Source organism: Geotrypetes seraphini, chromosome 1 (assembly GCF_902459505.1).
Source record: "Geotrypetes seraphini chromosome 1, aGeoSer1.1, whole genome shotgun sequence".
Classification (NCBI taxonomy): Eukaryota; Metazoa; Chordata; class Amphibia; order Gymnophiona; family Dermophiidae; genus Geotrypetes; species Geotrypetes seraphini.
The window spans coordinates 168,645,365-168,659,338 of record NC_047084.1 but is presented as its reverse complement, the minus strand read 5'-3'; the positions used below and the strand labels follow the sequence as shown (position 1 = coordinate 168,659,338).

The following is a 13,974-nucleotide window of genomic DNA, read 5'->3' as shown; positions in this document are numbered from 1 at the left end:
TCCACCCTAGTCCCACCCAAAGCACAGCTACTCTACGCCCCCTTGCCATTTGAGCATTTCTCAGTTTTAGACATCCATATCACAGCTTTTTAAAATTGGAACTTAGATGTCTATGCATAATAGATTTCTAAGTACTGGTTTATGGTAATTCTAAAATAAGCACTATAGTGTCTTCTCTATTTCAACAGAAATATTTAAATGGAGAGGTATAGCTTGATTGTCAGTAGGTGGCAGAACCATAATTTTAGGTCTCCTTTTATCAAGCCATGCTAGCGGTTTAACGCGCGTAATAGCGTGTGTTAAACCGCTGGCCGCACTAGCCGCTACCGCCTCATCTTGAGCAGGCGGTAGTTTTTGGCCAGCGCGGGGGTTAACGCATGGTGAAAAGTCGTGTGCGTTAACCCCGCTAGCACGGCTTGATAAAAGGAGCCCTTAGTTTGTGGTCCTTTCTCTAGTGTGTTTCCTAAAATAGTATGTTAACAGGAATGCATGGTGTACCAGAAAGTCTGTTTTGTTTCTATCTACAGTATTTGATGTCATTTTTATTAAGATATTTTTACATCTAGAAAGCTAGGAACATGGCTAACATGACTCCCTGCAGTATACATGCCTACCTAATGTCAAAGCTGCTATGTGAAATAACAGAATAGCTAGAAAATATGTTTTGACAAAGTTGATTTATTATCCTAGCATGAAATCCAAACTTTCTATATTTCTCTATTTGTTCTTTTTTTGCATGAAGCATACTTTAATGATTAATTTATGTATAATTTAATTGAATTTCCTACCTGTTTTTTTTCATAGAAATGCCCAGAATGGGTTACAGGATAAATTTAAGAAGACTGGATGGACCATGTTGGTCTTACCCCCTCTTTTACAAAACTGCGTAAGCAGTTTCTAGCGTGGGGAGCCGCGCTGAATGGCCTGCACTGCTCCCGATGCTCATAGGAACTCATTGAGTGTTGGGAGCAGCATGGGCCATTCAATTTGGCTCCCTGTGTTAGAAACTGCTATCGCAGTTTTGTAAAAGGAGGCCTTAATCTTTTAAATTACTATTTTACTGTGAATTTTCAGTTGCAAACCTAGTTGATTAGTTATGACTGATTCTGCTACAGGCAACTTAATATTAATTTAGCTGGCGATACAGTAGCAGCTATGGATGCCACTTTATCAATGATTAGTCAAACACAGTTCAAGGCAAATATCCACAGGTTCACCATGAGTTGGCAAGAACTTGATGGTGGTACTTAACAACAATCTTTGCTGACTACTTGACAGAGACATAGGGGTGTCTGGACATTCACGAGAAGCTGCGTAGGGACTTAGAGATGCAGTTGATCAGCAGAATGTTGAACTAGTGAAAAACTCTAGGATCTATTCTATGGCATAAAAATCTGCACTTCCAAGAGGTCCTCAAACCTGAGTCTGCTGTAAATTGTATGCGAACGATACAGCAACTAGCTAAAATTATCTTGCATGGCAGGAGTGAAGAAGGAGACTCCTTTCCTATTATAACTGAGAGGGAGCAACATCTTTGGATGTCCTCATTAAGGTGTGCCACAAGCCAACATTGATTTAGTCAAGGGAAATCTTGCCTCACCAACCTACTGCATTTCTTTGAAGGGGTGAATGAACATGTGGATAAAGATGAGTCATTTGATCTCGTGTATTTGGATTTTCAAAAGGCATTTGACAAAGTACCATCATGAAAGACACATCAACCCCCTGTTGCTGATATTCACCTCCACCCCACCACCACCACCACCATAAGTTAAACTGGCAAAGGATACTGGACTTTGTGAGAGCTTTGGACAGAAATAGATGTCTATGTTTGTAAAATGGCTGACATAACCATTAACATTCCAGCCCATAAACATCTGTGTTGCCATTTCATAATATAGATGTTTATATTGTGCGCTGCCACAGAGAGGTTTAAGTTCCTATATTGCACAATTGCTATTTTAGATATCTGTTTTTCTAAAATGATATTCATTGTTTAGGGTTACCAGATTTTCTGGAACAAAAATCTGGACCTGTGGCCCTGGGTGTCAGGTCAAAAGCACGCCGGGACAAAGGCGCGCCCAGACAATTGAGCGCAGCGCGGAGGTGCGCACCGCTCAAAATTAATGTTTTTAGGGCTCCGACGGGGGTGTGTGTGTGGGGAACCCAACCACTTTACTTAATAGACATCGCGCCGCATTGTGGGGGCGTTGTGGGGGGTTGTAACCCCCCACATTTTTCTGAAAACTTCACTTTTTCCCTGTTTTTAGGGAAAAAGTTAAGTTTACAGTAAAATGTGGAGGGTTACAATCCCCCAAACCCCCCATAACGCCGGCACAATGTCTATTAAGTAAAGTGGGGGGGTTCCCCAACAAAAACCCCCGTCAGAGCCCCTAAAAACAGTAATTTTGAGCAGCGTGCACCTCAGCGCTGCGCTTAATTGTCTGGGCGCGCCTTTGTCTTTCGCGCCGTTGTCTATGAACCGTGGCCCTGCTCCCATGCCCGCCCATTTCTGCCCAGCCTCGCCATGTTCCACCCGAGTCACACCCCGTTGGGAGGGCATCTGCATATGCGCTGGTGTGATGCGATGACATCACACGCATGTGTGCATGTGCATGATGTCACCGCGTTGCATCGGCGCATGCACAGATGCCGTCCTGACGTCACTGCTAGCTGGAAGCCGTCCGGATCCCTGAACATGTCCTCTGGCACATGAATGTCCATTTCAACAGGCGTTGTAGAACAGATTCTATGTCAGCAGACCCTGTTCTAAGGTAATAGAGAAACTTAGATGTTCCACCCTGGACGCCTAAATTTCGATTTGTTCTTTCTAAAATGCCACTCTGGCCCCTTAAGCTTGGTTCAGCTCTAGTACGTTATGAATTTGATAAGAAACATTTTGCAATTGCATTCTCTGAAGCAAAGCATTCAAGAACAAAATCATAGAATTGAGAGAGATGCTTACAGCGACTTGAGCTCAGCTAAGTAATCAAACTGGTCCAGTTGTATTTTCTGGATCGGGTTATATGAAAGATTCCTGTAGGGGGGTGACATGAAAGACAAATGTTTCTTCTTTTCCACACTTGATAGCATTGAACTCACGGCCAGCCAGAAATACACAGTAATAAGATATGGTAAGGAAATAACATGCAAAAACAGGAAACAAATTTTCTGGACAACAGGTAAGTGTTGAATGGAAAACCATTTCATAAACACCTTACTGTATTAATAATGATCATAGATTAATATTCTCTCTATAGTTACTGCGCTTAGTTATTATGAATTTAACAAATACTTACTATATATATATTAGTTTGAAAAATTTTGATTTATATTATATTAATTATATGCTGTATATTATATTTTAATTATATTATTTGTATTATATCTTGAAATTTATTGAGATTATATATATATTTAGTCTATTAATATTCAATAAATTATATTGTTGACATATCTAAAAAAAAAAAAAAAATATATATATATATATATATATATATATATATATAATCTCTATAATAATAGTAAAAGTACTTGGCATGAAAGAAAACCCATGTGACATGGTTAGTCAAGAGAGCAGGAATATTCTATAGGTGGAGCATTAAGAGTATTTGTAATGAGATTTCTAATCTATTCACTGGTGCAAGAGAGCTTGTATTGGTCGCGTTTATTTGCACCGTTGTAGAATCGGTGTGCTCTAGCCATGCGTGAGAATAGAAAATCTGGTTTACAGTTCTAGAGCATGGTATCTGTCACAGTTTTCAACAGGAGAGAATAGTATGAATAATATTATTGCCCAATTACAGATGAACAATCTGGGATCTAAGTAGACATAGGGGTGTACAGCGGTCAGAGGAAGAGAAAGAGATATTTAGATTTATATCTCATTTTTCTAACCTCAAGATTCTAATTCTGCACCATTTATAATTGTAGAAATATAGGCCAACAAGCATACTGTAGCTGATACCTTTTGTTGGACTAAATATAGCTATGGCTAGCTTTTGAGTTGTTCTTTCTTCAACAGTCACTAAAGAAACCACACATGCACGTTGGGTTTAAATGGAACATAGTTATCTAAGTCTTAGTCTGCTTAGTCCTGCCCGATTCAGAGAAAAAATTTTCAATTCTTTTCGTTATGGCTTATTGAATTGATTTATTGATTAGATTCACTTTTCCCGCCCAATAGGGTGTTATTTTCAAACATCCTGGCGGGTTTATTTTGTAGCCTCTTCACCCACTCCAGTCCCCTTTGCCCTCTCCAGCCCCATGCCGGCACTATAGTGTACACAAAATAAACAAAAAAGACTTTTCCTCTCTCTGTTAGGTCCTAGCTCACACGTGGAGGGGCACAATCGAAAGGAACGTCTAAGTCCGTTTTTGTCCAAGTAGCAAGTCGTCCAAAGTAAAAAATAGCTTAGGACACATTTAAAAAAAAAATACGTCAAAATTTTGTTTTGTTTTGAAAATCGTCTAACTATACATCCTGCTGATCTGTTCATCCAAGCCGCTAAATAGTCCATCTTTATACTACATTTTCATCCAACTTTTTGTCCAAGTCAAAAACGCCTAGAACAAGCCCTGTTGGACATGGGAGGGGTCTGCGAAGTGATGGACTGAACACCCAGACATGGCACTTAAATAGTGGGGTACTTTACAGGGCACTGCTGTGAACTTCACAAAAAGGGTGCCATGTCATCATCTCACTACAGCTCCCTTATAGGTCACGGTGAGCCCCACAAACCACCTCCAGAATCCCCTAGACCCACTTATCTACCACCCTAATAGCCCTTATGGCTGCAGGAACCACTTATATGCCAGTACAAAAGGGTTTTGGGGGTGTATAGGGGAGTGCACATGTTTCAGTATCAATGTTGTGATTACAGGGACTTATGGGCATGGGACCTCCTCTCCATAGGTCCCTAACCCACCCCCAAGACGACTTAAGATGCCTCTGTGCAGGATGACTAGGCTTTCCTATGCCAGGCTGCCAGGTGATGATGGTCTGTTGGTTGAATTTTAAAGGTGTGATTACGATTTTTATAGGGTTAGTGGGGTCGGTGATTACTGGGGTAGTGTGTGGGGGTCTGTATTATGTGTTTTCAGTGCTTATCTGTTGACTGTAGGTGGGTTTTTGTGACTTAGACCATGTTTTAAATGATCTAAGTCACAACGTCCAAGTTCCGTCGATCCTGTGCTGTATAACTTTCAGTTATACATGCAGTACGACTAAGTCTAAGTCGGCCCACATCCCGCCCAACTCCCACCCTCGACATTCCTCCTGAAACGCCCCGTTTAGCTTTGGTCATTCAGCGGCACTATGAAGGCCTAGGTCGTTTAGAAATACGTCCAAAACCCGTTTTTATTATGGGCACTTGGACGTATTTTGACAATGTTCATCCTAGTGCCTACTGAAGCTGGTTTTTGGATGTTTTTCTCTTTCAATTATGAGCCCCTTACTGTCTAACACCAACTCTGCCAGGATACACATTTCAAATCTGACACACTGTAATTACAAAATAAAAAATAAAATTATTTTTTCCACCTTTTGTTGTCTGGTCATTTTATTATTCAAATCATGTTGGTCCGAGGCTCTGGTTTCTGTTCGTCTTCTGTTAACTCGCTTACAGGGTCTCCTGCCCATTTGATATTTTCTTCTTTTTTTGTGCTCACCATACATCTTCCATATCTGTACCGTCTCTTCCACTGCCATATCCAACATTTCTGTTTCTTTCCCACTGTCTTCATCTCATTCTCTCCCTGCCTTGTGCCCTGGATCAAACCTTTCTATTCCTCTCCATGCAGCATCTCTCTCTTCCTCCCTTCCATTATCATGTGCACTATTTCTTTTTCCCCATGCACAATCTCTCCCTGCCCTCTACCCTATGTCCAACATTTCTCCCTCTCTCTTCTCCATTCATGTCTCCTAACCCTCTACCATATGCAGGATATATCTCTCTCATCTCTTTCTACCTCTGTTGCATCCCTCCCTTTCTCTCTTCCATCTCATCTCCACCAAGTCTTCCTTCCTTCTCCCATGTGCAGCAGCTTTCCATCCCTCCTATCCCCCTGTGCAGCAGCTTTCCTCCATATACTCCATACCATAGTGCCCTAAAAAGACTCAAAAGATTGGAGGCCAATCCTGGACCTTAAGTCAGTCACCAAGGTCTTGAAAGCATCATATCACTATTCTGTATGGAGACAGTGTGCTCAGTTACACCAGGAGAATTTCTAGCCTTCTTGAATTTGATAGAAGCTTACCTCCATATTCTGATTTATCCAGAGCATAGAAGATTCTGAGAAAGACATGGGGGAAGCCACTGCTTGCTTAGGATCGGTAGCATGGAATGTTGCTACTCCTTGGGTTTTGGCCTGGTACTAGGACCTGGATTGGTCACCGTGAGAACGGGCTACTGGGCTTGATGGAAACGTTACTTATTGCGACTGTTGATGAGCTAAATTTAGGTATTGATCAGGGTCATTGCTTTTGTGTAGTGTCCCTTGATATATCTGCATTTGACTTCCTTAACCACTGCGGGTTACTGGAAAGATTGAAAGAGATTGGGGTGGATGGCCGAGAATATGAGTGGTTGTGTCATTTCTTAACAATAGGAGATTGTGTGTCCATAGCAATGGTGAGATATCTTCAGAATTTAAGTTGCATTGTGGAATTCCACAGGGTTCAGCTCTATCGACAACCATGTTTAACATTTATCTGTCCCCGCTGGGTGCACTTATGGATGAGATGGTTGTTTCCTACAGAATGTATGTGGATGACATCCAGTTTTTCTTTAACGTACAGGGATGGTGTGATCAATTGGTAAATGAGTTAAATGAATTTATGGAAAAGATTATAAAATGGATGAGAGGTAGAGGCTTTGAGCTGAATGTTGGAAAAATAGAGATCCTGATTGTGGGCGAGGTGAACGAGCATATGTGGCCTAAAAAGATGAATATTTGTGAACACTTGATTAAGATCTGTGAAGAAATTAGAGTCCAAGAGCTGGAGAAGTTCATAGAGGAGGCATACAGGGAGGCCTTGGAAGGTTATCATGTACTGGGCCATAGTGCGCCCTCATCTGGAGTACTGCGTCCAGCACTGGTCGCCGTACATGAAGAAGGACAGGGTACTACTTGAAAGGGTCCAGAGAAGAGCGACTAAGATGGTTAAGGGGCTGGAGGAGTTGCCGTACAGTGAAAGATTAGAGAAACTGGGCCTTTTCTCCCTCGAACAGAGGAGATTGAGAGGGGACGCATTAAAGCGTTACAAATGGCTACTGGCTGGAGTATCTCGATACAAACACATTATACCTATTTTAAAAAGATTGCACTGGTTGCTGATTTTGTTTCGTATCCAATTCAAAGTTTTGAAACTTGTCCAACGAGGTGTTTATGACATCCTGCCAAATTATTTGGCAAAATGCCTAACACTATATACTCCATCAAGGACGCTGAGGTCACAGAATTGTTGGTTGTTAGACACATCAAAGGGGAATATTTTACAATATGCATGGACCAAAAAGTCATATTTTTCTATAGCTGGACCATTTATGTGGAATGCATTGTCTGGTACCTTACGGTTTTGTAGAAATCTATTGCAATTGCTTAAGACCCATTTGTTTGTTCGAGCTTTTTTAAGCTACTATTCTGCTCCTTGAGCTACACTTCTTCCTCTGTATCCACGGTTTCCGTATCTGATAAAAAAGTGTATCTGAAAATCGCTGCTACCATGCTTTCTCCCACAAATTCGCTGCTTCCCTGCTTCCCAGTGTGCACTGAGAAAAACGCTGCTTCCCAGCATCCATAGAGAGAACGGCTTCTTCCCAGCATGCCTGCCCAGAAATTGCTGCTTGCTTGCCTGCCTGCCCAGAAATCGCTGTAGAAAAGTTATTTGTGGTTCCAATAAAAACGGAAGGCTTTTTCTAAAAACCGCGAATAACATTAAAAAAGTTATTCAAGGTTTTTCCATATTCGCGCTTATGGTCCTCCCGCATCCCCCGTGAATACGGAGGGAGAAGTGTAATATTTTACTTTCTGAATATCATCTTTTTTGCTGGTTATTAGATTTGTGCTTCTTTATTGAAGTAATGTGGTAAATGAGCGGTTGAAATGTAATTTATAGGTTGAGATGGTACAATCTTATGATTTTTGCTGATGTATGGGATCTTTATGTTGTGCAAATCCTGAAATATGTATGTAATACTGTGAGCCGCCTTGGATAAATGCGGATTAAAAATGTTTTAAATAAATACATAAAACTGATCTGACTCAGTAAGGCTATTCTTATGTTCTTAGCTATGCACTGATGATTAACCCTACAGTGACCAACTGTTGGTTATAAATATAAGGGAGATTTATTTGCGACAAATTTTTAGCGGTGTAGCTTCGCTCCAGCAAATGTTCATGGCATGGATATACAGGTCAGATGTTTCTTAGTTCTAACCTATATGTATTTTTCCAGTGATGCTGCAGAACTAATTCCCCCTCAAATTTTTACTCCTCTTGTATCTCCCCCTCATAGACTCAACTATGTAACCAGCCCCTTAAATTGTAATTTCCCCGTAAATGTCCAGTTTTTCTTCTGATGTAATCCTCAAATTTCTACCCTTCCCTTAAGTTCTCCCAAAGACTCAATTTATATAACCAGCTTCCTAAACTGTAATTTTTCCTGGAAATGTCCAGTTATCTTCTGATGTAATCCGCCTAGAACTGCAAGGTACAGGTGGAATAGAAGTCACTAATGTAATGTAATGTAATGTAATGTAACTAAGCTAGGAGGATCCAAAAAAATTAGCTCATTAACTGTCTAATAAGGGAGTTCCTGGGAAATAAGGGAGAGTTGGTCATGCTAGTTAGACCTTTGACTCAAGGTCATAATGTTCTTGATACAGTAACATGGGAGTAGATGGACATTCAGCTCTGAACCTTACAGTTGTGAGAGCTCCCTCAGGTTCCTCAGTAAGGATGGAGGAAATTCTTCAATCCTGTTGTCAGCCAAGTCTCTGCAGAAGCAACACAAAATGTCAAAATATGAATGTTAGTTTCACAAGATTTTTGGCTAGCTCCTCTCTCACAATCATTTTTTCAGTTCAGAAAATTTTTATTGGTCATACAGCAGGTATAACCAAAAGTTTAGACAGGTTGCCTAGTTGGCACTTATATATTTTGACTTAGACCAAGTCAAAACAGGTATAAGTGCGGAAAAAGGGGCCGCTGAGCTGATCGTGGCTGCCGGGATCAGCTCAGCGGCCCCGGCAATCTTCCTACCCACTACCGCAACGATCGCAGCAGGAGAGATTGGCTATCTCTCCTGCCACAATAGCCGATCACCCCTCTACCTGAACTGCCATGACCTGCGGCAGGAGCCCAATCTCTCCTGCCATGGTTTGTGGCAGTTTGGGTAGAGGGGTGATCGGCTGTCGTAGCAGGAGAGATAGCCAGTCTCTCTTGCTGCGATCCACCATCCATCTCCCCCGATCCCAGGCCCTCCTGCCCCAAAGCAGCCCCCCAATCGGATCGGGCAGGAGGGAGCCCAATCCCTCTTGCCCGAAGACCTCCATCCCCTGGCACAATCCGGGCAGAGGGAGCCCAACCCCTTGTGCCCAAAGACTCCCTCACCCCCACTAAGATACAGGCAGGAGGGATCCTAGGCCCTTCTGCCCATGATGACCCCCCCATGACCGCCCCCGAACCCCCGATCGGCCCCCTGAACCCTCCACCCCCCAACCCCACGACCCCTTGCCGACCCCACGACCCCACCCCCCCACCCCTGACACCCCCATGTACCTGGAAAAAGTAGAATGGACAGGTCCCAAGCCCATCCATCCCACAGGCCCGGCATTGTCTGAATGGCGGGCCTTAGGGCCTGATTGGGCCAGATGCCTAAGGCCCCGTCCACAGGAGGGGCCTTAGGCACCTGGGCCAACCAGAATTGGCCCAGGTGCCTTAGGCCCCTCCTGTGGGCGGGGCCTTAGGCACATGGGTTGGGTTGGGTTTTTTTTAAAATGAACATTTTCCCTGCTTCTTTCAACGTTTAGTGTCTTAGGCCAAAAGGGGACTTAGGCGGTTTTTTTTATTATGCCCCTCCACACCTGCCGATGAAAGTTTATGCGGAGTCAGGGGCATAATCAAAAGAATTCACTAACCCTCCGATCCGTGCGCAATCTGTTTCCGTTTCCATTTGCATGCAGGTCGATGAATTCACTAAAGGCCTGCATGCAAATGAAGACGATTGTTGGCACTCCCCCAGCCAATTGCACGGATCGCTAAAGTCCTGACAGTAGTGACAGGAGAAACAGCCTCCTGTCACTGCTGTCAGGGCTTCTGCTGGCTTAAAATTTTTTTTTTTATAATCAGGCATATATTTTGTGTGTTTTATACATGCAAAATATCTGCCTGATTAAAAAAAAAAATAAAAAATTAAAACCCCCATCCCAACAAGTGCCCCGAACACCCCTCCCCGAACCCCACAAAAAATTTGCCCTGATGCCACTTAAAATTATGGCAGGAGAGTTCCCATTCCCTCCTGCCATCAGTCATACCCAAAAGCTAACGGCAGGAAGAATGCCAACTTCCTCCTGCCACTCCTCTCGGATGCCCCTCCCCATTCCCGGACCCCTCACCAAATAGAGCAGGAGGGGTGCTCAATCCCTCTTGCTCCTTAGGCCTCTAGCACTGTCTTCCGCTGTTTTCGGGAGCAAGATGAACCCCAAGGAAGGAGCCTGAGCCAATCAGGGCCTTAGGCTCCTCCCCGTGCATCACATGATGCACTGGAGCGGGGCCTAAGGCCCACATTCGCAATGTGTTATGGCCAGGAACAGAAGCAGGAGGACTTTGGGGTTCCTCCTGCTCCTGAAGACAGCGGAAGACAACGCTGGAGGCCTAGGAGCAGGAAGGATTGAGCATCCCTCCCGCTCCCAACTTTTAGGTACAGAGGAAGTTTCTGGCCGGGGTGGGCAGTTGGGGGGGGGGGAGTTTGCAGTGGGCCAGTTGGGGGGGTGCCTTGCAGTGCCGGTCGGGGGGTGTTGGTTGGTGGCAGGAAGGAGAGTTGGCATCCCTCCTGCCATATTCGCGTGAGGAGGACAGCATCGGATGGTGGCAGGAGAGAGTGGGCATCGTGTTTGTCGGGAGGGGTGCACTCGGCTGTTTAACAGGTCTGCCTATCCCATCATTTTTTTTTTAAGGGGCAGATATTTTGCGTGCGTAACACACGCAAAATATCTGTGCCATGGAAAAAAAATGAATAAAAATACAGGCAGGCCTGTCAAAAAACCTGCAGACCTGTCGGTTATACTAATTTGCATGGGAGGATCGGGATCGAATCACTATAGGCGTTAGTGAATGAGATTGGAGGGAAATATGGTCGCAAAGGGCTCGCAAATCGATCAGTACACGATCGGTTTGCTTAGTGAATCTAGCCCTAAGTCCAATTTGAACGTATAGCGTTAGATGCCCAAAGTCAGCACTAGTAAAATACCGTGCAAACTCACTAACCTTGTGCCCGATCCAAAATAAATTATTATTATTATTATGTCCTACCCTCTCCGATCTGTCCATGCAAATGAGGGGAAATTGCATGCATAAGTAGGAAGATATCGATTCACTAAACAGAAGAAGAAACACCGATTGGGTTTGCGGGTCCAAAATGATGAGATTGCTGAGGACCTGTCGCTTCTGTCCTTGCCGATTCTCCTGCTCTCTGCCACCCTGAAATCTCAGTATTGAGGTCACAAAACAACCCTCAAAATAAAAAATAAAACTGTACATTACTTCCCAATTCTGTAAAAAGCACAGTGCAGTGCGAGCCTGTGGTTTTAACCCGCAGGTTAAAAGCATGTTCTGTTCCATAATCTGGCTAAAGCATGTTCTGTTCCGTTAAATTGATATGTCCACTCAAATAAACTGCAGCCACCCAGTGGCGTACTAAGGGGGGGGCGGGAGGGGCGGTCCGCCCCGGGTTCCAGCCATGAGGGGATGTTCCCAACCTTGCCGTTCATTCCCCCCCCACCACCCCCGAAGGACCGCTCGCCCCACTGACCTTCCTGCACCACCTGTGAAGCAGCCCGCAGCAGGATCGCGACTTCAGCGATACCTGAGCTGCTTGGGCGCTGCTTCCTGCGCCGCGGTCCCGCCCCTCCTCTGACGTCAGAGGAGGGGCGGGAACGCGGCGCAGGAAGCAGGGCCTAAGCAGCGCAGAGATCGCTGACATCGGGATCCTGCTGCGGCTGCTTCATAGGTGGTGCAGGAAGGTCAGTGGGGCGAGCGGTCCTTCGGGGGTGGTGGTGGGGGGACTGAACGGCAAGGCCGGGAGCATAGGTAGTGCTGCTTCATAGTGGTGCGGGGGAGGTCAGGGGGCGAGCGGTCCTTCGGGGTGGGGCGGCCGGGCAGGCAGGCAGGCTTTCAAGGAGGAGGGGGTGACAGACAGGCTGGAAGGCCTTCAAGGGGGGACAGGCCTTCAAGGGGGGGGACAGGCAGGCCTTCAAGGGGGGGGACAGGCCTTTGGGGGTGTGTGCAGACCTTCAAGGGGGAGGGACAGGCCTTCAAGGGGGGCAGGCAGGCCTTCAAGGGGGGGGACAGGTCTACAAGGGGGTGGGACAGGCCTACAAGGGGGTGGGACAGGCCTTCAAGGGGGGAACAGGCCTTCGGGGGGGGTGCAGGTCTTCAAGGGGGGTGCAGGCCTTTGGGGGGGGTACAGACCTTCAAGGGGGTGCAGGCCTCCAAGGGGGGACAGGCCTTCAGGGGGGTGCAGGCCTTCGGGGGGGGTGCAGACCTTCAATGGGGGGGATAAGCCTTCAAGGGGGGACAGGAAGGCAGGCCTACAAGGGGGGGAGGACAGGCCTTCGGGGGGTGCGCAGACCTTCAAGGGGGGGACAGGCCTTCAAGGGGGGGACAGGCAGGCAGGCCTTCAAGGGGGGGACAGGCCTACAAGGGGGGGGGACAGGCCTTCAAGGAGGTGGGACAGGCCTTCAAGGGGGGTGCAGGCCTTCAAGGGGGGACAGGCAGACCTTTAAGGGGGGACAGGCCTTTGGGGGGGACCCTGGTTTAGAAGTACACGGAGGGAAGGGGGTGTTCAAAGAGACGTGCATATGCCAAACTTTGGGGGGGAGGAAGAAATAATGGGTCTGAAAATAGAGGAGAGGGAGAGAGATGATGGACCATGGGATTTAGGGAGGGAAGGAACAGAAAGGGAGAGAAATTGGACACAAGGGATGGTGTGGAGGAGGGATAGAGATACTGGATAGGAGGGTAATTGGGAAAAGAAAGGGAGAGATTGTGGACTCGGGTGGTGGGGAAGGAGGGAGAGATGCCGGATGAAAGGGTAGTTAAGAAAAGGTGGATCTGTGGAGGGAGATGAAAAAAAGGAAAGATACCAGACTTCCTGGGGAGGGAAGGGAAATGGAAAGGGAGGACAGAGTTGGCAGATGGATGGTTAGCATGCAGAAAGAAGAAAGAAGGAGACCCCAAGTTATCAGAAGAAAACCAGAGCCTTGGACCAACAAGATTTGAAATATAACCAGACAACAAAAGGTAGAAAAATTAATTTTGTTTTCTGTTTTGTGATTATAATATGTCAGATTTGAAATGTGTATCCTGCCAGAGCTGGTGTTGGACTGCAAACGTGAGCTAGGATTTAACAGAGAGAGGAAAAGTCCTTTTTGTTTCTTTATTTTATTTACACCACAGTGCCAGTCTGATTAGGAGAAGCCAAAGGGGGTGAAAAAGCTATAAAACCCCAGGAGTTTTGAAAAAAATCACCCAACTGGGCAGGAAAATCGAATTGAAAAACCAATTCAATAGGCTGAATCGAATCAAAATTTTTTTTCCTGAAACTGGCAGCATTAGTTTGCGCTACTGTCTTAGACTTTAGGACCTGGGATTGGGGAGAGATGGCATCCTCAGTACTTTATAATGCAAGTGAAACGAGGATTTGGTCAGACTTTTAAAGGGTCTGCAGAAAAAAAATATTGTATAGGCCGG

General features: G+C 45.4%; 1 protein-coding gene across 1 annotated transcript in view; it reads right to left on the bottom strand.

Annotated features, from left to right (window-relative positions):
- The window catches only part of RXFP1 (relaxin family peptide receptor 1), a 154,574-nt gene that overhangs the window by 29,610 nt on the left and 110,990 nt on the right, over nt 1-13,974 (bottom strand). Inside the window, exons 13-14 of the mRNA XM_033958681.1 lie at nt 8,928-8,999; nt 2,966-3,037 (exon numbers count right to left, since the gene is read on the bottom strand). Coding sequence (XP_033814572.1) covers nt 2,966-3,037; nt 8,928-8,999 — 144 coding nt within the window. The remainder of the gene's footprint in view (nt 1-2,965; nt 3,038-8,927; nt 9,000-13,974) is intronic.